Raw genomic sequence first — 27218 nt, forward strand, 5'->3', positions numbered from 1 at the left:
GTTTCTCTTTCGATGAAACATTGCATCGATTCGATAAGAAATCGTAATCAGTTTAGAAAAAAATGTGAAGTCTTGTCATCGAAGTATACGATTTCCAATAAACTAGATTAGGTTTTTCAGGGTTTGAAATTGAAATTTATAGTCATTTTGATTTTCTGAGAAGCAGGCCATACTCCTTAAATGCGCAAGTTCTATTCTTTGAGTAGGGTATTGCCGCTGATATAATGCCGCTTTAATAACTGATGTGATACAGCTTTAATCACTTTAATAACTGATCTGACGCAGCTTTAATCGATGTAGTGGTTAGCGTGTCTGCTGTCATATTGTTGAATAAGAGTTGGAATCCTGACGAAAGCATGAATATTTGTAAATGCACAGATTTTGTTTGAGGCGTAGAGAGATTTAAATTACTGTCTATACGAAAGGTTAATGAAGAGTTTGCTATTATGGCAACACTATGCGCATGGATCCGTTCGCCGGGGCTTTCTCCGGCTAGGGCGACGTTGAGCAGATTCGTCTTGTCACTTACTCAATTACTTCAAATTGGTGGCAGGAGGGACCACATAGGGTCCACGGAATAATTTTATATGGCATGAGAATCGATTTCAATTATGTATTTGGTGCAAATACTGGTGAGTCTCAAATTTCAAGATTTTAGTTACTTGAAACCTGATTTTACTTTATTTTTATCATCATTAAAATACAATACCAGTAACGTACCAGGAATTCTAAAATGGCAGCTAGCTTACTTACAGCGTATTATAAATCTGATTCAAAAATATGATAATACAAATTTGTAGTCATTAGGATTTTTTGAAGTAGGAGACGTGAAATTAATGCAATGCCTTCGCGAGGACTCGAACCTGGACCTCTCGAATACACGCTGAGTACGCTACCGTAAAACATCGAAGGTATGCAGGAAGCAGAGGGAAAATACCTTATATACTCCGCTGTTAAATGGCAACTGTGAATTAAGGGACACAATCGCCAAATCCTGATGGTGAAAAATCATCATCCACCACCTTTTAGTTCGAGCACCACTGTAGAGTTGTTAGAAATTTAGAAGCAGGAGACCTGAAAAATGTGCAGTGCCCTCGTCAGGATTCAAACTAGACCTCTCAAATATGTGCCGAGTGTGCTATCGTTACATCACGAAGGTATGAAAAAAGAAAGGAGAAAATACGTTATAAAATTATTAAATTTTACTTGGACTTTTCTAAAGATAAATAAATTCAGTTGCGAATTTTTTCACTACGAATAATCGCTTTGGGAATACATTAAGTTGACTAACTTTTCTTCACAGTTGAAAATAGATAAAGAAAGAAGATGATTCACTGATGAGCATCTACAATTTTTGATGAAGATAATTTATAATCATTCTCTCCAGGACTACTAATATTATCAGAATCGAAACACTGTCAACTGTTACTAAACATGCTGTGGTAAGAACTAATGAAGGTCATAATTATTTGTATGTAAACATAGTATTGCCATTCATGGGTCGAGAAAAAAATTAATAAACAAGAGAGAGAGAATAGGTTATCATTATTTACTCTCAAGTTTGGAAAGTTTTATCTGAAAACTTTGAAACTACTCATAATTTGTTTATTTATATTTTAGTTAAAACAGGTTATTTAATGATGAACTAAACAAGTTAGAATATATTTGAACTGATATGTTTAACCAACAAATATATCTTGAAAGTACCAAACTGGTTCCTTCATATCTTGAAGTTTCTGTATAATTTATCATTAGTTATTGAACTTTTACGTTTGAAAGTTCAGTAACCTAATGATATACACACCCGCTCCCTTATTGTTCTTTAAAGTCCTTATCCGTCCTTTATTTTCGTAATCGTTGATCGTGGTCATATACTTCCAATTACATAAGTGTTTAAATGACGGAAATATCCATCTTTTTCCAACGCCAAATTTAAAAATGAAATTTTTTTATCAAATAACTAAATCTAACTTTTAACGCGGTTACTCTGCTCATTTATATTAGGGAACGTTATATACTCTTTATGAAAAACTAAAATTAAAAGGAATTTGACACCAGTACGAGAAAAATTGACCGGTATATTTAATTTCAAAATTTGCAGTTCTTGATGTCATTTTCAACTTGCCTACACAGATCAGTCAATTACGTTAGAATAATAAGAAGAAATAAGTTTGAATCAAGTTCAACAAAAAATGCGTATATCTTAATAAGTCATATAAGACGTCATGTGGTGGCCACATCAGATTTTGTTTACAATACACATCAGCAGAAATCTGTTGTAAGGAAAACTAAAAGCCCAAAATATTACTCAGAATATCTGCTCCAAAAGTAAATATGTAAAACGTATTCTGTTAATCGGCGTCAGGATTCAATCATGAATCTCCTAATTACTATCTAGGCATACTAACCACTTATACCTCGAGAGCAAACACGGTGGAAAGCAAAACTTCCTTATATAGCTCTCTGTTTCAAGGGACTGCAGAGAAGCACGAGACCAATTACCCAAATCCAGGTGGTGACAAAATGACATATTATTTTAGATACCTGTACAAAGACTGTTTAGATTGTTCGGACCTAGAAGCTTCGAAAATCAATTGAGTCCTCACCGGGCTTGGATCATTCGTAAAACTAACTATGTTATCGCCGGGATCCGAGCCACTTATCTTCTATTGGTTAGCTGAACGCGCTAAACTATTAAGAACATTTCGGGAAATACGAAGTTAATCGACTAAATTATTATTATTGAAATATTTACCATTTACTAAAATGATTTACAAAAATAAAGTAATAGCATTTTTACCTAAAAGTTAAACTGTTACTTATTTAAAAGCAGAGCTCGAGAGAAATATTTCGTGGCCGGATTTGAATCTAGGTAAAAGAGTAATCTGCTTCATAATATGTTAGATACATGTAACACTGATTTTCAGTCTCCGTACAGATACCATCGTAGTAAAAAAATATTATTCAGCGTACTTATTCTAAAGGAACTATTTCAATATGTTAACACACGTGAGGGCTCTCTGCCTAAGGGAAGGAAGTCTTTCGTAGATAATTTCCTTAGAAAAAGTGACTAGAGTTGAACAAAAGCGTTTATTTATTTGATCGGATCATAAACATTCATTCAATGAGCTGAATCAGTTATTTTTTGTTACTCGCAACTCACTAATAATAACGTGGATGAAATACATCGGTAACGACGAGTTAATCAAGAGCGGTTAGTGAGGCTGGATTATAGACGACTAACCACTATTGGAGCGAATATTAGAAAGAATCGAACTAGCAGTGGGATCGAAAGCGTTTAGCCAGGTTCGAGGAAATGGCGAAAAGAATCAAACGAGAAGTGGTATCGGAAGTATCAATTCAGTGAAACGCTAACTTCTTTAACTGATTTTTTTCAAGTGTAGTTTTGAGATTCCCTGAAACATCCTTTTCGTGAAAAATATTCTTTCCCTGAAACTGCCAATAAAATTCCAGAATAAAAAAAATAATAATAAAAAAAAATCTGAAATGTTTCAGATTTTAAATTACGTCCAAAGGGGCGTTTTTTAACATTTTGTGTGTTACCTTTCTTTATTAAATATCATGTTCCTCGCACTTAAACCATAAGATCCAGTGCAACAGCAATATCGCAAAATAGTTTTAAAACGAGCATATCTTTAGAATTTCCGATACAGAGACTCACGCGCTGGAGATAAAAATGTTTTTTCTGCACAACGTTGCCATTGCTCGCTTTGAAATCCTTGAGTTTGTTAATCAAAAATTCGTCAAAGTTTTAAAAAATAGGAAATCGATCATAAAACAAATTTCAAATTTCAAATTTGGTCTTCCACATGCTCATATTCGTTGGAGGATTACGTTATTCAAAATTCGATGACTCTATGTACCGTTATTTTATGACAATGTGAGAAATATACATAGATTTACGCAGATTTTCATTATTTAATTTCTTCAAATATAATGCAGGACTCTAACATTTTATGGCAACAGTTTGAAAAGTGAACCGACATTTATCCGTCCGACGCAAAATGCCAAAACGAAACTAATAGTCCTTCGGGATTCAAATCCCTTTGGACTAAAAATTTTGGAAAGTTAAATGAGAGAATAAACCTTCTTCTCTCCCCTAAAATTAAAATCAAAATTCTCTGGCACTCTTCGAATAAGAGCTCCCCGTGGATGAATTGTAAAAGAGCTATTTGTTTTTCCAAATTAGGCTTTCGTTCGTTTAGCAGAGTGAATCAGTTCATGACTCATACATTTTCCTATACATAAATATATACCTATAATATTCCTGTATATAAATGAGTGTATATATGTAAATGCGTATTAATAATATATAATATATACTTTATATTCCTACATATAAATGAGTCACGAATATGAGTTCCTATATACTCCTGTATGTTCCTACATAAGACATATAATTCATATACACATTCCTAGCATGCTTCCAACAAGAGCTCTCCGTGAATCTACCATTCCGTTTTCTGGAGTCACGGTTCATTCGCTCAATAAAGGTAAACTATTCTTTGAATTAGTTCCAGTGATGCTCATTCATCTCTAAAACTGACTTATATGCCCTCTGCATGTGAGAAAATGATCAAAATCAGCCAACCTGTTCTCGTGGTTTGAACCTAAAACGAACAACCAGAATTAAAGGATCTTCAACCGCACGGCCACTGATGGGGTATTTTGAAGGAATAATATATATATATATATATAAACACAGTACTGAATAGTTTAGTTTAGTATTATTCTTAATTTATAACCGAGAACATGTAAAAAGATGATTTTGAAAGCTTCACCAAGACATGTATTATATCAAGATAATTTTTAATAAGATGAGGTCGATTGCAAGAGAATTAAAAAAAATATTAAAATTATCATTTTCTTTCGAGTTCTACATTTTCTCATTAAATACAGGATTTTTTTTTTCTTTTTTTAAATATTCCTCGTATTTGGCATTATGCCGCAGTAAACTGTTTCCATAGCTGACAAGTGTTCGATTATGGGTTGACAGAAGGGGTGGAGTTTGTTTTTCCTGAGTCATCGGCAAATGGCACAGTTTCGCCTGTTCTTGATAAATGGAGAGTCACCTAACGACAAAAAAAGCTCGAAATCAGGTCAAAGTCATTTTTTTGGCTCATACTTTTCTCGTTTTCATTTCGATGATAAAAATAAAAATTAAGCTAAACTTTCAAGAAATGCATACATTTTTTTTCAATTATGCACTATTTGTATATAGCTTTCACTAAGTATTTAATTAAAACAGCCTTAATTTCGTAATATTTTAGGGACAAAGCATAAAAAGCTGCAATATTTTGCATTAAAAATACAGTAGAAATAGATTAATCACATTAAAATCGTTTCATTTATATATGTAAAGAAAAATCCTGTTTGTGTGTTTGTTTGTTCGTTATTAACTCAATACCTACTATAGGTATCGTAACCAATCTTTCTACAATTATTTTCTGGGTTCTGGAAAAAATAGATGTCCACATTTCCCCCCCTCCAAAAAAGCAGCTAAAATCAGAGATATTAATTAAAACCTCGAAAAAACGATAATTTTCGCCCTCATTTTTTGAGTGGCAACAGTCTCGCAAGCTGGAAATGAAAATCTGCTTTATTTCGAAAGTTGTAGCCACTGCTCGATTTCAAATCTTGAGTTTGTTAATAAAACATTTCCAAGTTTTACAATAAAATAAAAATAGCATTGCCAAACATTAAATACATTATTCCCTAATTCAAAAATTCGTGAGAAGCCATTTTGACTATTTCCATCTTCGTATGACTTTAATCAACCTAGATATTAATTTTAAAAAACTCTGAAAACACTAATTTTCACACTCATTTTTCCGAGTGGCAACAGTCTCGTGCCACTCGGAAAAATGCATTGGAGATGCAATTACTTCATTTCCAAAAGTGTCGCTACTGCTCGCTTTCAAATCGTAAAGTTTGTTAATCAAAAATTTGCAAGTATTACAGAATCCTTATATATAAAGAAGAATGAATTTTTATGTGTTTGTTTGTTTGTTTACGTTATTGATTTCTGATCAATAATGGTAAATGTTTTGCCACATTTAATCGACTAAAATTAAATATAGGTGAAAAATTGGATGGCACTTGAGCTTTTACGAGCATTTGATTAGAAAGATGAAAGCCATTAAACCTGCGGGCTATTGTTGCTTATGCAATAACAAAGAATTAGTTTTTTTGTTTTTTTTTTTTTTTCCCTATCGAAATTTTTTATTTGCGTTCCATAGCGCATCATACTGAAAAATGTATGACTATAAGTCAGATTTTTGGCATCGTTATTACAGAAGGATTACAGCGGTATCGTTCTCTCTGTTATATATACTCTCAATATAACTTAATTGTCATCTGGTACTTCCGCTAGTTAAGAATATAATTAAGAAATGTATCGTGTGTATGTAGCATCCAATACTATAGCACTACAATATTTGTATGAAAGTTACTTTAATTTCTTCTATTGTATAGTAACTACACACGCAGTTTCTAGAATATCATTTTATAATATGCACAAATATATTTTCGCTAAATACATTTCCCAGTTCGTTCTGCTCACATCCTTTCGTCTATTTTAAGCTCTATATTAATTGTCACTTCATTATATCTCTTCTCAAAGTATTATGATCTTAAGGAAGTTAAATTTATCATAATATTCGCTGTCGCTGAGAGCCTAAGCCATTTTAATGAGGGTTGCTAACAAAACTTTAATGACTGTTGTGTGGTTATGAGGATGCTGCAAATAAAACTGTGAAACCTGTTCCGTAATGGTGTGTGATAGCATTGTCAAAGACATTTTAGATGTCACTAATGAGTGTTTAATTGGCAGCATTAGTCACAACGAGACTTTAAAGAGGGTAACAATTTAAATAGGAGCAATTTAAGAACTGCAACGTTTCCTCATTATGTGCTTACAAAAGTTGAATTTGTGTTTCATTTATACTAAGTATAACCACAGAAATTTCAATAAAGGGTGTAATTGAATTCAGCATTAGTTTTTAATACAACTTAAACTTTGCATGCAAGGTTTAAAATAATTTTATTCTAACAATTTGAAACTGGAAATTAATATCATTCAGAAAGTATCCTCCAAGTTAGAAACGTCTTATTAAAATGTGTAAGTTACGCTACCACTCGTTTAACATCAAAGTAACTAGCAACAAGTACCATTGCGTGAAATACATTTAACCTCTTCCTTCAATAATAATAAAATTCTCGTCTTTTATTTTAGAATTCATCTTTATTTTATGATCCAGTTTTCAATCAATTTCTAAGTTAATCAAATGTTAATTCCTTGATATGAAAATAATAAACGAATGCATTAGGGATTTAATTCTTTGAGCTTTAGTATTATGCACATCTGACATTATTATAAATTCATGAGTTTATAATGTACTCAAGTGGTAATCATTTTAATAATTTCAGTATCACTGGAATAAACGGAAGATGATTCTAACGGCATATATTACATGTGTTAGATACATAATAATAATGTGTTTTTAAATTCTATGCTGGATTTGAGTAACATTGCTATGTATTAGATAGTCTTCAGAGATAATGCTAACTGTTTGTTTGCTTGTATGTCATGAGAGAAAAGGTACAGACGGGGGAAAAATTTTAAAAAATATCGAAATACAAGACCTCTCCCTTCTTTATTTCCTCGTAGCAAAATGAGAAAGAACTATTGTCGCCATAAAGAGCCAAATTGTTTCAAAACCACGGAGGCTCTGTGCAAAGCAAAGGATGTCAAATGTAAGAAAATGTTCTTGGATACGTAATTTTTCGAAATACCTGGTATGTCCAAAATTAAAGAAAATTGAAACATATAGCGAATAAATTCGCATTAAGAGGTCAGAAAAGCTGAAGCTTTGATTCGTTTAATTTATTTCTTTATGGCAAAACTAAAAGTGTTATCTGCCTAAGGCAAGAGATTCTTCCGTGGAGAATCTTTTAGGGAAACTGGCTTGTATACACATTATACATGCGAAAAGCAACAAAAATACTGGTGCAGCTAGCCCGTTTGCAGAAATTCGAACCCCAGATCGAATTATCAGTGTTCTAGAACTTATCCGCTTGGTCCCTGGTGGGCTACATGAGATTTGAAGAGCTGCCCCCCCCAATTAAGTAAGACGCCATTTCATTGTTTCGATTGCTTTTGACATGGTAAAGAAATAAAATGCGGAGTGTTTCGAGTCATTATTCTTAAGATTCATATTGGCTGATGCACTAGATCTCTTGCTGTGTGGGAAAGAATCTAAAAACGTGTTATTCACATTTTACTTGAGCAAAGAAGGAAAATGCGTGCGTAATTTGAATAGCTGTGTGCTTGTAATTAGTTTAAGAAAAATGGCGTAATAGACTTTTCGACCAGTGAAAATACAGTGAGGTGTGGTTGCTTCAGATGTTATTTTTAATAATTATTTAAGTCAACAGTTAAAAAGTGAAGAATGTTTTCATAAGACGAGAAAATAGAGAAAAATAGGAAGAATAAAAGAATGGAGAATGTTGATGATTGGTGGGACTCAAGTTCTGAAGGTCTTTTGATTCTGAGAAAAAAAGAAGAAAATAGACAGCGAAACAGAAATATTAAGAAAAGATATGCGAGGAGCGCTGATATAACGTGAGTTTAATTTGAGAGAGAAAGCGGAATGATTCGATTGGGGTATTTCTTTACTTATGACATATAAAAGAGAATGATTTTCAAGATCTCGTTTCCCGACTCTGATGAATATTCCAATTTATCAATATTTAAATTAGACTATTTCCTTCATATATTCGTGTGTTTCAGTTTCAGATGATCTAGAGTTCGGTTTCTAGCTATGACCAAAGGGACGATCTATCACTAATATTTCAATTTATGGCGTGTTACAAACAGTCTTTCAAAGTGTTTCCCGTATGTTCTGATGCTCCTGTTTAGAGAAAAGACTTTTCTGACCGCTATTAGGACTAATAATCTTGGCGTGCTTAGATTAGGGAACCTATTGTCGCCGTAACCTATTGTCGCTACGTTCGTGTGCTACCAATCAGAATTGTTTTTCAGCAGGGTCAGCAAACATCAAACCACGAGTTTTACACAGAGCTGTACCATGCCTTTTGATGCTCACCCATGTAGCCACTCCTATTAGCTTGTAGAAATAATTTTGTAATGTTTAAAAATGAACTTATGCTTAATTCTTTCGAGATCAAGGTTTTTTTTCTATGTCTATTACGAATTTGTGTAGCCAATTCATCTATTATTTGTGTGCTGTATTTGACTTAAAATGTCCAATGATTTCATCACATTAGATATTAAAATATATTATGATATTGTTCAATCTAAGGACATATTAAAAATAAATATCTGTGACATATATGTTTACGTTGATGATCTGTCTAGCATAGTACAGCTTTAAGAATGCTAAATTGCTTTGTCAAATTGGAGCTGGGATAATACAAATACAACCGCAATCACGGTTGTATTTGTATTACCCCACCACAAATACAATCGCAATCACGGTTCTATTTGGGGTGCTAAAAATATCTGAATTAATCAGAATTCACACTTGTCGTAAACCAATTCCAACGGTTACAGCCGAAAACATCGCGGCAAAAACATCGCGCACGAAAACGTCGCGGAGAAAACAACGCAAGGCAAAAACGTCGTGCTACAAAACATCGTGGAAGAAAACATCGCAGTTTTAAAACATCGTGGTACAAAACATCGTCGTCGAAAATAAAGCGGTTCAAAAACTTCGCAGTTTAAAAACATCGTCGTCGAAAATATCGTGGTAAAAAATAAAGTATCTACAAATCATCGCATGACGATAACATCGCAGGCATGCTTCTTTCAGGCTTTAATAACTGTAAATGGATATTCCCATATTGATTTGTGATCGCAAGGTGGAAAGAAGGATAATTTTTACTTTCATACTTTTTATTAACTAATAAATTTTTGCTGAGAAAATAAGAATGAAACTTAAGCATAGAAAATTAATGCAACTTATAGCACTTAATAGAATTTTAAACCGACATAGTTAACTAACAAAGGCCATTAATAAATCATTTTTATAAAGTTTTTACTGGTAATTTTTCATGAAAAGTATAATCTATAGTTTACATTTAATTTTTTATGCTTAAGTTTCCTTCTTACTTTTTCAGCAAACATTTATTAGTTAATAAAATATGTGAAAATAAAAATTATCCTTCTTTACATACTGCGCTCACAAATCATTATGGGAATATCCATTTACAATAATTAAAACCTGAAAAAAAGCATGTCTGCGAAGTTATCGTCATGCGATGATTTGTAGATACTTTATATTATTTTACCACGATATTTTCGATGACGATGTTTTTAAACTGCGAAGTTTTTGAACCGCTTTATTTTCGACGACGATGTTTTGTAGCACGATGTTTTCTCTTTGCGATGTTTTCTCCCACGGTGTTTTGTAGCACGACGTTTTCGCCTTGCGTTGTTTCTCCGCGATGTTATCGGCGGACACCAATTCCAACTCAAACACCAAAATTTAGTGTACAATAGCCTAAAAACCAAATATTAAATATTTGTAATAATCTATTTTAATCTATTTATTTCAACTTTCTTATCTTCAGTTTTATCACCAAATATATATAAATATACACAGGTTGATTCTAAATTGTTTTCAAATTACGACGGGTGATAGTACTCATCCAGATGAGTAATAATTACCATAGAACATAGGGTCGCATTCCACTCTGAGAGGCAGAAAAGAGAAATATTAGAATTCCAAACTGAACTTACAACAGTGTCGGAAGAGTGTATGAGCGAGACCAAAAGTTGCACAATCAGTTTAGTGGAAACTCACAGAGAGTGCACAAAATGGATAAAACCGAAAACTTCGCTTTCGAGTGTTCATTCGAGCTCAGACTTTGATGGCAAACACTCAAATGCACATCTTTGGTTGTCAAGGTCTCAACCTCGCAAATGATTGCAACAAGTTAATTATCTAAATTATTAGGGGAACATTATCTGCTTGGGAGGAAAACTGCTACCTTGATATCAAGTATCAAGGTAACAGTTTTCCTCCCCTTCGTCATCTTCTATCCTGTCCTCCTGGACTTACTATACTGAGCTCATTCTACTTGAAATGCCCTTGTATGGGACACGAAGTTCTGACAGCCGGAACAGAGTATGAACTATTTATGCTAATCTCGGCATAGCGGAAGTTATAGTTAGTTAACAATATTCAGCCCCTGATTAGATAATTAACTTGTTGCAATCGTTTGCGAGGATGAGACCTTGCCATAGATCTGCATTTGAATGTTTGCCATCAAAGTTTGAGCTCAAATGAACACTCGAACGCTAATTTTTCGGCTTTATCCGTTTTCTGCACTCTCTGTGAGTTTTTCACTAAACTGAATGTGCGACTTTTGGTCTCGTTCATTCCTTCTCCTGACACTGTTGTAAGCTCAAATTGGAATTCTAATATTCCTCTTTTCTGCTCTCAGAGTGGAATACGCCCTTATGTTCTATGGTAATTATTGCTCATCTGGATGAGTACTATCACCCCTCTTAATTTGTAAATACAATTTAGAATCAACCTTTATAGATATAAATGTGTGTGTTTGTGTGTATAACATGATAAATGTTAAGTTGTGAGGCAGTCATGATGATGACACAACTGATGCATAAAAGTATAGTATCTGTTATGCCCAGTTGAACACATTTTTATTCTTGACAAAACGTTCCCGAATAAAAGTAATGCTCAACTGTGAGACGCAAAACGCGCATGCTTTCTTTAATGCTTATATTCATATTTTTCGCATATTTATAATGTAAGGGATTTTCCCCCTTACTGTGTGCTTCCGTTACCTGTGTCCGGGAAGTGCGTCCGGCTAGCATAGCCGTCCGGAGGTTTGAAGGTGAAATGTTTTCGAACATATGGCTCGTTTTTCGCATTTTCCGGTAAAAAAAAAGATCTAAATAATTCTAACGGGGCACCCGAACTAAAATAAATAACTAAAATAAAATAAAACGTTTTTCTCTTTCGATGATATGTATAAATTTATGGGAAAATGATTTAGTACTGTAACTGCCTTTTATATACGTTATTGACACTCTGTAAGAATATTATTTCTAAAGTCAACTGAATCGTAACTTTCTGTTTTTAAACGTTATTGTTACAAAGTTAGCATCGAAATATAAATCAGGCAACTCATATGTTAAAATTTCTACATATAATAAAAGAAAGAGCCTGTCTGTCTCTGTGTATGTGTCTTTCGTTCGTGCTCCACGTAAGCTAATAGACCCAGGGCTGCGAAGTTTGGTGCATAGCTACATTTAGACAAGAGCTAGTGCACCTCGAAGCGATTTTGTTTTAATTTTGAATGACATTTTTAGTCCAAAGGGATTTGAATCCCGAAGGACTATTAGTTTCGTTTTGGCATTTTGCGTCGGACTCATAAATGTCGGTTCACTTTTCAAACTGTTGCCACAAAATGTTAGAGTCCTGCATTATATTTGAAGAAATTAAATAATGAAAAATCTGCATAAATGTATGTATATTTCTCGTATTGTCATAAAATAACGGTACATAGAGTCATCGAATTTTGAATAACGTAATCCTCCAACGAATATGAGCATGTGGAAGACCAAATTTGAAATTTGTTTTATGATTGATTTCCTATTTTTTAAAACTTTGACGAATTTTTGATTAACAAACTCAAGGATTTCAAAGCGAGCAATGGCAACGTTGTGCAGAAAAAACATTTTTATCTCCAGCGCGTGAGTCTCTGTATCGGAAATTCTAAAGATATGCTCGTTTTAAAACTATTTTGCGATATTGCTGTTGCACTGGATCTTATGGTTTAAGTGCGAGGAACATGATATTTAATAAAGAAAGGTAACACACAAATGTTAAAAAACGCCCCTTTGGACGTAATTTAAAATCTGAAACATTTCAGATTTTGTTGATTTTTTTTTTTTTTTTTTTTTTTTTTTTTATTTTATATTTTTTTTTAAGTCTCATCAAATCAATAATTCTCTCTCTCATAATATCAGCAATAATGGAACGCTGTTTTTGTTGCTGATATCACCACTGTTGGCACGTGGAAAAATTCTGTGCAATTTGTTTATTTAAATGTTTCTCTTGGATAGTGGTGTAGGGTTTTTCTTAATTTGAATAGCAAATTTATTTTACGTTTTCCTGTTCTCAACTTCTCAAACTTCCCCTCACATTCTCTCGGCAAGATGTAAATTTAAAGTTAAGTGAAGTGCTATTTAAACGTGTGTTTTTATCAGTTTATTCACAGCGTGTTTCACTGGCCTAGCGCACGTTTCGTTGTTATTTCGCGGTCACTCGGGTAAGCCCTTTGGCCTCATAAGCTTAGTATCACGCCGGTTAGATTTCTGTGAGTCCATCTCGCAGGAGTAATTTTGAAGTGCGTTCTTGCACTCATTTATTTTTCAGATTTGATTTTGTATTCTCGTCTACGTTTAAGTTACCGCCGTTTTTTAATGGACGAAGCCCGTGCTGTCCGTTATTTTTAGTTTGAGTTAATAAAGGGTTATTTTGCACCCTTCTTCTGTGCTGTTATTTATTTCACGCCTGTGCGAGAATTCACCAGGTTCATTGTAGGATCTAAGTCAGTGGATGTGGAAACGTAGAGATAGATCATACACTGGATGTGTGTCGAGAGAAGGCAACGGAAATTTGGTTAATTTATTTATTAGGATAATTAATATTTGTATTAAGAGATATTGATTATTTCATTGTAATTTTTTATATGCAATACATTTTATTGAAATTTTTGTTTTCCTTGTTTTTTTTTTTTTTTTTTTTTTTTTTATAAAGTTGTTCTGCAAAGTAAAATTCTGTGCAGTTTTTAAATTTAATGTGTGGTGCTCCCTTTATGAATTTTTCCGGTACATTTGAAAGCCAGACGAAGGCTGGATTGTATGTAATAGTATTGTATATAATAGTGGTTATTCTATATACTCGCAGTGCAAAAGAAAAAAAGGTTCAGCTTAGAATTCTTAATTAAGTCTAAATTTTGCTAATTTTGAAAGTCATGTTTTTTTTTTTTTTTTTTTTTTTTTTTTTCACTTAGATTTTATTTTCTATGCCATCGCTCAGAACAAATGTACCTACTTAAGGAGTAATTCTTCAGAGTACGGAGAATCTTACAACTTATTAACAATGAAATATATTTATATAAGTGTAGCTTAGAAAATTTACGTAAAGCATTGCGCTCGGCTCTTATTGGTTTCATCAAACAAGAAATGAAAAAAAGAATACAATCATAGCTCCGAGGCATGGTAGTGCAATATAAAAATAATTGCATCATAAAAAAGGGCTCAGGTTTTCGCTTGGAGTTCTGGTTAGTATGTAAATATGTAGAAGCATATGGAGACACTAATTCTTTACAGATGTACTCTACCCTGTGAAACTAGGAACTTAATCACTTTTTGTAAATAGGTAGGAACGGATAAAGGCACGACCGATATTGAATACTAGGTAATGTCTGTCATCTGCAACTGTTATCCAAAGAAGTGTTTCTAGACTTTTATTATTATTTTTTCTCCTCACCATATGAGAAATTTCAATATCCCAGAAGTTTATTTATGTGCTATGTTTCAAATAATATATAAACTGGATTTTCTTTTACGTTTAGTAAACTATAAATGCAGAAATTTGTGGTTCGTTATATATGATAGGTTTTTTTGCAGGGGATTTATATTATTTAAATTACTATTAAAAAATCTGATGTGGACATCACATGACTACTTTATAACGCATATTAAATTGTATATGCATTTTTTTCTGAATTTCATTTAAATTTTTTCCTCGAATTATTTAATGATTAATTAACCGATCCCTCGAGGAAAGTTAAAACGAACACAAAAAATTACAAATTTTAAAATTAAATACCAGGGTCAATTTTTGTCGTAGAGAATGGCAAATTTCTTATATTTTTGTTTTTTTCACAATAATTAGGAAACGTTCCCAAATATAAGTATAGGAACAAGAATACCGCATTACAAATCAGATTTCGATATTTATCGAAAATTTATTTCTTTTTAAATTTTCCATTGCCAAAACATTAATCTTTTTATCTTTTCAAGCACTTCTGTAACTGTAACTATCATATAGTTCAGATAAGGCCAGAGGTTGTGAAAATAAAGACTGGGTACAAACTTTTAAGTTAGATAAAGGGGACATAATATATAGAGACAAAAAGTAAGAATTTTAAAACCAATTTTATACAAGTGAAATTCAATACCAATAAATTTCGAAATGCCCTAAAAAAATGAAAAATAAGAATTAAAGAAATGTGAAACTAAAAAATTTTAAAAAACCTGAAAAAATATACCAAAACGAGAAAAAATATAAAACAATATAAAAAAGAAGAGAAATTCAATAAAATCTGATATAAAGTTATGAAGAGGGGGATACATCAGACTCAATTATAAACCCATTTCCACTTAAAAACCGCCCACCAGCGGGCCGAGCGGTGAAGTCGCTGAATACTGGTAGTTCGGTCCGAGGTTCGAATCCCACGAACGGGCTGGCTGCATGGGTGTTTTCGTGGTTTTACCATATGTAACGTGTATACGAGTCAGTTTCCCTTAGAAAGTCCTCCACGAAGGCATCCCTCTGCCTTAGGCAGATAGCCCTCGTGTGCTTTGCCATAATTAAATACACCACACCACTTAAAAACCACTGCATTTTTGTGTCCATTTTAAAGCATTTAATCAAAATAGTTCATCTGAAGATTTTGAAGGTCCTGCCCGCTGCAGAGTAAAAGTTCCAATGTCAAATCAAGCAAAAGAATTAAATTAAGCAGTTTTTTTTTTTTTTCATGAATTTAAAATTGAAATTCGAGAATTAAAATTCAAGAAAATAATAAACCGAGAACATTGATTTAAAACTTACTCAGAGGACCAAGAAGCAATCCGATAATGAAAAATAATTAAACGCATCCAAATGATAAAAATCCCAAATTTGAATAAAGTGAGTAACTATGTATATTTTTTTCAAATTTTACATATATTCGTTTGGTATTGCCGAGTGAACTAAAAAAGAGCGATGCACAACTAGATGTTGTCGCAGTCCCACACACAAAATTTCAACCTTCCACGGCTAATCGTTTTTGAATTATGCGAGATACATACATACATATGTTCGTAAGCGATTCGTAAACAATAGCTCTCCTGAATCCATTTTAAATGTATTTTACAATCATTTTCGAAAACGAGTCCTTTATTCTATCCATACATAGATATGCCATGAAAAACAATCGTCCAGATAAATTCCGGAACTGTCAAAATGGATATTTCAGTTGAAATATAATACAGGAAGTTTTTCGCGATTAGAATACTACTTTACAGGGTAGTGAAAGCGAAATTTATCAATTTCGCTTCTATTGTTTCTCTGACTGTGCTCATTATTGTCGATGTGGTACAGTGCCATCTATCGGTGAAATATTAATTTAAATGTATATACTTCATGTATATACAAGTATGCATGGGACTATATTTCACCTGTTCTGAAATAATTGTTGATATTTCCTTTCAGTTATGATGTGACCACACCGACAGCCATTATGAGATGCCTCGTCCTGGTCTTGATTATGGCGGTGACGTCGCTTCCAGGAGGTGGCAGCATCGAGAATCCTTGCAAGGCCTGGGAATTCCGGTGCAACAATGACCGTTGCATCTCCACCAACAGGTTCTGCGACGGAACCGATGACTGCGGAGACTCGTCAGACGAAGTGACTGGATGCACCAGTAAGAGCGCTTTACTTTTCAATACACAATTCACATTGTTAATTCACTAATTGGGTCACCAGTGATGCGTTCTTTCCATCAGTTAACCATCTGACAAATTCTAAAGAATGGTAGCGAATTATTTTAAATACTAAAAATTTCAAATTGCTTACATACACCAAAAACCTTTCTACTTTGTCATGTGATAATCATCATAACAATTATTAGTTCATTAATTCAGGCACAAGTAATGTATAATTCTTTATAATGTTAATAATTTGATAATTCCCGCTCATTTGTAGCGATTCACTAATAATAGCGAAACAAATCAAATTATTTCAGACTGATTTTACGTTTACTAATAATTGCAATGTACACTGCTCAAAAAAAAAAAAAAAAAAAAAAAAAAAAAATGGGACAGTGCTATATCTCCCGTTCTACTGGGGCGATTCACGAAATTCAAATTGCTTTCTTCATGTCTCGAAAGCGCGACTTAGGATATATATTAGATTTATATATAGCACTATTCTAACATAGGTATTTTGACACAAAATCGGACTTTTTCTAAAATAACATACCAATTTTTTACATATTTCGATTCTACCACTCAAATTATGCCAGCATACCAAGTTTTGTAAAAATCGTACGAGTAGTTTTTGAAATGTTAGCTCTCAAAATTTTAGCTCCTCAATGTTAATTGAATTTGGCAAATATTTATTTATATCTCTTTTTTTATTAAACTTTCTTGATTTTTTTCTGTCACATTTCGAAATTTAGGTTCATTCCAAATAAAATTTACCCATTTTTTGCGTTTTATTTTTTAAATTTCTATTTTTAAATAATTTTTATAAATTTTTCGAAAAAAATGTTGAATTATAACCTATAAAATTTTTACCATCATCTTAAAGTAGGTATATTTTTAAGCATATCTGCAAAAAATTAGACTTTTTTATTCAAAATTTTCTAAGATATACACAAATTTACATATTTTCGCGTTTTGAAATTTGGCATCTTTTTTTTAGCGATAATAACGCCAAATGTGGTCTATGGATTTTTGTTACACTGTATTGCCACAGCTATTTTTAACCTTAAATTTCAAGTAAAATTTTACGGGGAATTAATTATATGACATTTTTTCCCTCAATGATGCGTAATAAATATTTATTAATACTATATGAAAAGCTATTTTTTAAATAAATTTTTTAATATTTTTTTTTTTTTAATTTCTCTCTATCTTTTTTTTTTTTTTTTTTTTTTTTTTTTTCTCTTTTAATAAGAGTACATTTTTGTAAGAACAAATTTTTACCTTCGGCGTTTTATCGTCTGCTACTTTATTTCGTTTAAATCGAATTGTCTAAAACTGAGAATTTTCGTTTGACGTTTATTTGAATTTTATGACATTAACTGCACAATTTATTTCTAAACAAACTGATGCTTTTGAAGTGGCTGAAAGAGCGGCTGGTACTATCATCCATATTTTTAAAGCACAGTATATTTTTATAGAAACATAATATTTAGAATAATCATTTTTATAAAAGTCAAATTATGATATAAATATACAACCCTCTAGAGACTGAATTAATCGAAGTTCAATGGTTAATGTAGAAATGATCTGCAGCTACGTAATCGCTGGATAAGTCAGCAGATTCCGTAGACAAGTAAGAATAATTACATAAACGACACCCAACATTCTGGATTCAATTAACAACGAGGATACGATGTTTATTAAATGAATTCAAGAAGTTTTAAAACATAAAAAATCAACTCATTTTTTATCCAAAAATGTATTTTTGTGCGTAGCGTATTTTCATTATTCTAATTTAAAATTCTAATAATTCTTAAAATTCTAATTTAGAATGTAATTGTCAAGAACTGATTCCTAATCATCAGTAATATAATAAGTAATTATTACGGTTATTAATAAATCCTTCTTATAAAGTAATTGCAAATATTTCAAAAAACTTTCTGTCTGAATGCAAATATTTTTCTGTGCAAATATTTTTAATTTTATATTAATCAAGATTGCACACCATATTATTTATTTGCAAGTCAATTCTTAACGTCAGTTCTAGTAAAAGTTACAAATCAATTATATTTAATTAAGGATTGGATTGGATTATTTAATTATGGCAAAGCACACGAGGGCTATCTGCCTAAAGGGAGGGATGCCTTCGTGGAGGACTTTCTAAGGGAAACTGGCTCGTATACCCGTTACACATCGGGAAAACCACGAAAACACCCATGCAACCAGCCCGTTCACGGAATTCGAACCTCGGACCAAACTACCAGTGATCAGCGTCTTTACCGCTCGGCCGTTTGTGGGCCTTTATGAAATGGAAGGCGATAACTTTATTTAAAATGATTGTCAGAAATACCAAAATGTTTCGAAAAGTTGGATACTTTTTAATATACTTTCAGAATGCTTAAAGTAAAAGAGAAGAAAAATAAATTTTTTCATAAAATTTAGTATTTGTATTTTTTTTTTAATTTAAAACTTTTCAATGTTATCATATTTGATTCTTGCGATTTCAAAAATAAAATATTTGACTAAAATATGAATAACATTTTAAGAAACCAAATGTAGGATAAAATTGTGTAAAGCAATGGGCACAATGATAAAACTGTTTAAGGCAGTGTATGCAAGTCATCCTAAGTTAAAATGTCGGTTATACATCTCTCTTATTTATATATATCTTTTCTGAACGGAACATTGAAAGGCGTGTAAAACTGTGCTTTACTGTATTTTCTCTTTTAATACAGTATGCAGTTTTCAAACTCATCGTATTTTGGGTTATAAAGTATTCTTCCGAAAGAAACGCAGTTCAAATAAATAAAATCAAATTCTGGAAAATTGATATTAATAAATATATTTAAAATGAGTTCGAAGGAATAAATAGAAAATTTTAAAACAATTATCTGAAGAGACAATGGAACACAAACAATTAAAATAAAAGTATAAAAATTTAAAAATTACCTAAAATAATAACTATGACGAAAAATATATATAAAGAAAACTATTTGAAAAAAAAAATAAACGCTGCACTTTATTTACGCAGTTCGAATAGGTAAATAGAAATTTTTAAAACAGTTATTCGAAAAAAAAAAAAAGTTCAACTTTAACACTTAAAATGAAATTCGAAAAAGAAAAAATTACTAATAATAATAAGTTATAATTAAAAATATAATATAAAGAATATTATTTGGAAAAAGAACGATGGTGACTTTTTTTCCTCTCACGGGAAAGGAAACTAGGTTGCCATATATTAAGAAGTTCGCCAAGTGAAGTATTCTTGGCGCAAACTGACAAAAAAGTGCCAACTTAATTTGTGAATTTCTCTGTAAATTTCCCTCCAAATTTTACAAAATTTCATATTTAGGCGTAATTTGAGTCGTAGAATCGAAATATGTAAAACAATTGGTATGTTATTTCAGAAAATGTCCGATTTTGTGTCAAAATACCTATGTTAGAATAGTGCTATATATAAATCTAATATATATCCTAAGTCGCGCTTTCGAGACATGAAGAACGCAATTTGAATTTTGTCAATCGGCCCAGTAGATCGGGAGATATAGGGCTGTCCCTTTTTTTTTTTTTTTTTTTTTTTTTTTTTTGGAGCAGTGTACATACACTCATTATTAATTTAGAAGTCAAACAACAAAAATCAGCATTATATTTTCAAATTTTCACAGGAGTAGTTCCTCATCCTCAGCTGCAAAAGCGCAAAAGAACTAGCTAAGATATAATGATAAGATAAGACAAGAAAGCCTGGGCAGGAGATTTAGCTAATGGCGCCATCTTTTGATGAAACCAGAACTAAAACATAATTTCTTTAAAGGCTGAAAGCAAAGATGGATTGGAATTAGGGTCGTTAACTAGAACAGAAAGATTTTTTGAATGCGAAATACTTCTAGAAAATATCTTAATTTACTCATTAATTCATTAATTTAGTCACAACGAGTTCATCTCAAAATTAACTATTCCATGGCGTTCTTTTATTTGTAGGTAGTTATTAAAAATACCAAAACTGTCTTGGATTACTTAACAAGTTCGTTTACTAGTAATTCGTGAATTAGCATAATACTCAGGTTACTTTTAACGCTTTCGCTCCATAACAGCCTTCTTTTATTTTGCAAGTCAAAAGGAAATGCTTCCTTCATTAAAAGTGAAAGTAAAATTATATAATGATATTTAGAGCAAATGGGTTAAGAAATTAATAGCACAAAGAATTTTCTACCAGCATCAAAAAAAATAAATCTTTCACTTGATTAGAAATAAATATTTTGGAGAAAAAAAGGAATTTTTATTCGTTTCTAAGGAATATTTTTTACGTATAGAAATTTTATACTTCGCCTACAAATAAATCCATGGGACATAAAAATTTTGAACAGTTTTGCCATATTTGTAGATTTTGATGCTTTTCTGAATTACATTCACATATTTCTGTTACATGAGAAAATTTAAAATTATGTGGCACTTCAAAATAAAATTGCAAATAAAATTTGGTTATGGTTATTCCATAGATATGGAATTACCATTTGATGCATAAACCAAATTTTATTTGCAATTTTATTTAAAAATGGTATATTTAAAAACACTACTAAATGCATTTTACCGAAATACAATGGTTAAGAGATAATATTCAGGGAAATAGTTCATTATGAATGGAAGTATTAAAATTGTAAATACAGGGTATTTAAATTTATGTGGCAAAAGTGTAAAAATTGCGTAATATTGTTAATGTTACAAAAGATTGTGCATTTTTAGCTTTCTGCACAAACAATGAATCATTTGAAATTACATATTTTTACTTGGAATGTTTCTTCCGAATCAGCTGTAGTATTTACGATGAAGCCCGGGAGGTTCTTTCAACTATCGCCTAGGAAATATCAGATGGCCTTCTCGCGTTTTATGATTGGTCATATTAGACTTCTCACATTTCAGCAGGGACAGAAGATCTTCCCTGTATGCCACTGCTGTAAGGCTGACAAGATCCCTCGGCCCGTATTTTAGTTTGTTTGGATTTTACCAAAGACGAGGTCCTTCAGGATCCTCTATTGTTTTTAGATATTTTTAGATTTATGTAGGTTCTATATTTTTTCTAGACAATCTGGGATTAGTCACAACAACAGCAATAACATATTTTTAACTTCTTTCATGCTCTCATGCCCCGAAATTCACATTAGGAACAACTGCATTTCAATACTAGTGAGTTCAGTAATTATAAAAGATTGTTGAAAAAACAGCCAAATTTTGCTATTTTTCAAAATATTGAATGCAATACGCGAACGGAAGATATACTTAAAAGAAAATCTTTTACTTCATTTTGAATAGCTAGGTGGTTAGAGTTCAAACTCTGCGAGAGCTTAAAACCTTAACTAATCCTTTTGGACGAACGTTAAAATCTGGAACCTTTCGAATTTTTGCTCATTATTTTTGCAATTATAAAAAGAAAGAAAATAAGGTTAAATAGACTTAGATCATAAAACGGCGCCTATCTAACAGTCTTGTTCTCACGCGAATCCTTCTCTGTGCGTTTACTAGAGTTCTGAGCTTCGGGAACAAAACAAAGGTTAAAAAATAACTAAAAGGTCTGTTAAAAAATACGTCTTGCAGAACAAATAAAATTTAACAGTACTTCGCTTTACTTACTGTGAACAATTCAAATATTTAAATACAACACAAAAGATAACTTCGTTGCTTAATCTATCCTATTCGAGTTAGAATGCACATAGAAGCAATGATAGCTTCATAAAATTTATTTTCCCAAACTAAACACTTTACAGTTCTGTAAATTTTGCACTAAAATACTCTTGCACCTCTTCTCAGTATGGCACAGTACTGTTACACTTCGAACTCCTAAGAACCTTAAGCACAATGCAATACAAAGCGCATCTATGAGCGAAAGTCGCAATACACTCAATACTCCGAAGTCAACTTTGAACTAAAAACTGAGAGCAGATACTTTTTACGGTTTTATGTAGTTCACCTGGCCGCCGAGAAATCCTTAGTACCTTCCATTTCTTAAAATTGCTGGAAAGTATGTAAAGGGAGGATACAATTTCAGGTATAATATAGCGATCAATTACAAGTACACAGTTACATAACCAATTAGATTTAAACAAGGATCGGATCAAAATGGCACTTAATGGTCGCCAAAATTAGCTACTTTTGACGATTTTTCTATAAATTTGGCGAAAACATTAGTCGCCAAACATATCCCTAGCTTGCGATATCATTCCGAGTTATACAGGGGCAGGACCGAAGTAGCACGAAATAGCCTCAAAGTTTGGTTACTTTTGGTGATTTGTCTCTAAAGTTGATAACAATTAGTCTCCGAAACCATCGACAACTTTCCGATATCTCGCCAATATAGCGAGATAGAAGTTTACCTCAATGTTGAATAGATTTGCCTCTGTAATCGTATTTTCCAACACAGTTTCGTCTCTTCGGAATTTTCATGTTACATTATACACAAGATACTACAATTTCACTAAAATCATTTACATATGCACAAACTTTGTAACAATGTACAATCATTAATCACTAAGTTCACACCGATACGCAGACTCTTTCTGTACGTATGAACTGCAGATGCAGTGGACAACGGCACGAAAATATCTCGTTAGCTCAAATAAGCCTTAAAACAGCGTTTCATTTATTTAGAATAAAAACTTATATTATTTTTCTCTCTGATTGGTATTGCTGATAATACGACAACAGTCCAGCAAACCCTAATTGTGAGGCTAGCTTGTATGTTAAATTATTTTATTTTAACTTCTAGATTTTCTATATATTTCTATAAACGTCCACCAGTCGCCATATAACGCAACTGGAGCTTGACGATTTGGAAGAGGATGGTTGTGTAAGATTTTATGGAAATTTTCTTAGGTTTAATGGAAATTGTATTTTCTATTAAAAATGCTCCATGAAAGCATCCTTTCCTTGACAGTATTCCTTATGTGATTCTTGGAACTAAATTATACCTTATTTCTAAAATACATATTTTAATAAATATAAATTGTGAAACTTTAAGATCAATTACTACACTCTGTTTTATTATACTCACATTGTTTATTTTTATCCTTTTTGGAGCTTTGTGTTATAGATAGGGTTTTACCAATATCTAGAAATTTAACATATAATCTTTCACACCCTAGTAGACTGAAAACCGAGTTATCGCTTTAGTTTGAAGTAATAACAAACTCATAAGCAGGAAACTATTTTTTTAAAGTACATAAGGAAAATTCTGCTCACAGAAGAAGGAAAACATCTGTTGATATAAGAATTAAAATTATGCATATTTTAGAGGGAAAAAAACTCGCAACACAAAAAGTGTTGAAACATGAGTTCACAAGTAAACACCTTACTACAAAAGCAAAGCAAAACAAAAGAAGTGCACGCGCTGTGATTTTTAATCATTGTTTGACGATTACCAAAGGTTAACAGAATTTCTTCCTTTAATCTCAAAGAATATAGAACAAAAAATAAAGGAGATTTTTCAAGCAAAAGATTATTAAAGAAACTTAAAATTCTCTTCTTAAAAAATAGTTATTCTTTATAATGACGAAATATTTTATGAAAGAAAAATATTTATTCTATTCTGTTTCAAAATAAAATTTTACGCAACACCAAGACTTTTAGGTATAGCTGACAAAACTTTCGAAACACCATGCAATGTCACAAAATTTATCTCAGTATATTTCGCAACAGCATGAACTTCAGATAAGTAAGGAAAATAATAAAAAATCTTTAAAATTCATTTTATGAAGTTAAACTGCTCAAGTTCATAATAAAAGGAATTAAATAAAGAAATTAAATATTATTACAAACTGTAATAATATTATATTAACACTTAATTTGTTATTCGGCTAAAACTCACAGACTGTTTTGTAAATAAAGTGACGTTTCCAAGTGTTCACTTAAAACGAAACCTCTTTCAACTTTTTAAAAAAGCTGGTGATATTAAAAGCTCAGAACGGGCTCTAGGCTTAACTCAAAAATTTATCTTTTACACCTTCTAATTAATTCATCTACTAATGAAATTTGGCCTATATTAATTAGTACAAACATTTTAGAAGCTATGCAGTTAGTACAACAGCAAAAAATGAATGGGAAGCGACTTTGAAAATATTGCTGCGAAATGCTCTGCTACCAGTAAAATAGATTCCTCGCGCAGCAGGATTAGTGTTGCCAGAAAATGGCAAATAAAGGCAGTGTTGCTAGATTTCACGCGATATCGCCCCTTTGGGAAAATTTGGCGACAAAATCGGCGATATGTCATAGACGAAGCGAGAACATTCTAGAACGAATTCTTACCGGTTTTCCCAAGAAGGTTCTCGAAGGCAGGTCAAAAGCTGTATATACCTTGCCTTTACGCGGAGTAGAAGAGTATGCTGGTTATGTTGAGTTCAGTGGCAGTGTTTTGAGTTTAGAAACTAGCTTCAGAGTGACCGAACCGAGTCAGGAGCTGTACTTTGTTCTTTGCCGTGTAGCTTTCTTTATCGTTGTAGCGTGATAGCCGGAAGGCTGTGCTGCTGATTGTTTCAGCGTGTTTGTCGGAGTTTTTCGACGACTTTACCGCTTCCTTGGAACTGTCCTGTGTAATACTGACGCATAAATTGCGTTTTGATTCTTCATCACGTTGTCGTCAATCACTCCAAATCCACGAACCCATAGAACGAAACAATATGATTATGTGAAACAGGAATGATGATCAGATATCACTTTATGTATTCATTGAGTTGGCGTTTCTTGATTATATGCTTAGCATTTCGTACTCAGTTACTAAATTAGAATATGTCCTTTCTATTGTCTCTGAAGTCGCCTCATTACCATTTTATTGCCGATAAAAACGGATGTAGTTTTTTTCCAGATGATTTAAATGAAATTAGTTGCAGACGAAATTTAAATATGTAATATCAATCGGGTACACAATCCGAAATTTTTCAAATCTTGATTTTTGTTTCCAATTTAGATTTCATATTACTGAAATTTTAGAGAAGTGGCTGACATAAAGACACGTTCACAGAACCATCTCTTTTCAGCTGGTTAGCACTAAGCATTAATCATGTGCTCGATGGCGTTGCATATGACGGAGCATATCTCACTGAATCACTAGATTTTAAAATTCTTATGTCCGTAATATGTGCGTATTCGCAATTATGTACACATCAAGTATGTACCTTTATTTTCATCTACTCTAAGGCATTCTTGAAATGCATCCTAAAATGCATATAAGTACATAATTACTTCCTCTGTGTAATGCAGAAATATTGTAGAACAGTATTCGGATTGCCAATATGACAGCGCACATGCCCTACGCCTACGCACTTGTCTCTCGCTGTCATTAAGGATGAAAGTGTCTTTAAACAGTGCGGTAACGCGACAAGTATATACCTATAATACTAACGGCAAAAGTGTTCCCCTCTCATACCTCTCCAAAAATGAAGATAAAGAAGATATAGATAAAGATAGAAGGCAAAAATGGAGATAAAGAAGATACAGATGAAGATAGAAAGTAATACTAATAATAATGGAGATAAAGCTAGATGGCAAAAAATTGAGGTAAAGAAGATATAGGCAAAGATAGAAGGCAATAATAAAGGAGATAAAGGTAGAAGGCAAAAAATGGAGATAAATAAAAATACATTTTTACTCTATATTCTAATAACACTATACTACAACAAATTGCATGCTATGAAAATTCTACATTAGATATGTGATTAGATGGATACAAATGATGCTAAAATTAAATAAATATTTATCCTTTGTCTCCAGATAATTTTGCTAAGGTATCATGTGCCACAGTGCCATCCGGATGGAAGCGGAGTGTACCAGCAGAATGGCTACACTGTTAACAGATCTGTGTTATCTACTATTAGGTTTTATGAACAGTCATGGGGAATTTTTTCTACGTTCTTCAAAGATCCATTATTTATATAAATAACAATGACATGTTAATAGCAGAATGATCAGTTAATGTCCATTTTCTTCGATAGCTTTTTACTTCATTTTATTAAGCGTTTTCATTCCTCATTCACAAAAGAACCTAGCTGAATGAGCGAAACGTTGAATAATTGATATACGGCCTCGTCTGAACTCAATATTACACCATGAAGTTTTAGAAGCGAGCGAAACAAGTGAAAATCTGATGCCGCAAGATCATGTGAGTATCATGCGCTTGGCAACACTTTTTCTCCAAACTTCCAATAATTTTTGTCAGTGATCAAACTTGTATAAGGTCTAGTTTCTAAGTTCCTACCAACGAACCAGAAAATGAGATCGAATGTGTGCGTCGCCAACTAAACACTTTCAAGGAATCTATCTTCCAGAACTCACTGCATTCCAATACGATTACGCAAGACCATACAAAAGTTTGATCAACTGACAAAAGTTATTAGAGTTTGGTCAAAAAGCTTGATAAAAGTTATTAAAGTTTGGTTGAAATGTGTTGCCATGTGTATCATA

The 27218-nt window shown here is 32.3% G+C and overlaps 1 protein-coding gene across 1 annotated transcript in view; it reads left to right on the top strand.

Moving 5' to 3' along the window:
* The window catches only part of LOC118193798 (uncharacterized), a 572698-nt gene that overhangs the window by 398828 nt on the left and 146652 nt on the right, over positions 1 to 27218 (top strand). The window contains exon 3 of the mRNA XM_085810455.1: positions 16560 to 16771. Within this exon, the coding sequence (XP_085666581.1) occupies positions 16588 to 16771 (184 nt within the window). The 5' untranslated portion in view covers positions 16560 to 16587. The remainder of the gene's footprint in view (positions 1 to 16559; positions 16772 to 27218) is intronic.

Source organism: Stegodyphus dumicola, chromosome 2 (assembly GCF_044657685.1).
Source record: "Stegodyphus dumicola isolate Sdum_Otavi_A_Nest chromosome 2, ASM4465768v1".
Taxonomy (NCBI): Eukaryota; Metazoa; Arthropoda; class Arachnida; order Araneae; family Eresidae; genus Stegodyphus; species Stegodyphus dumicola.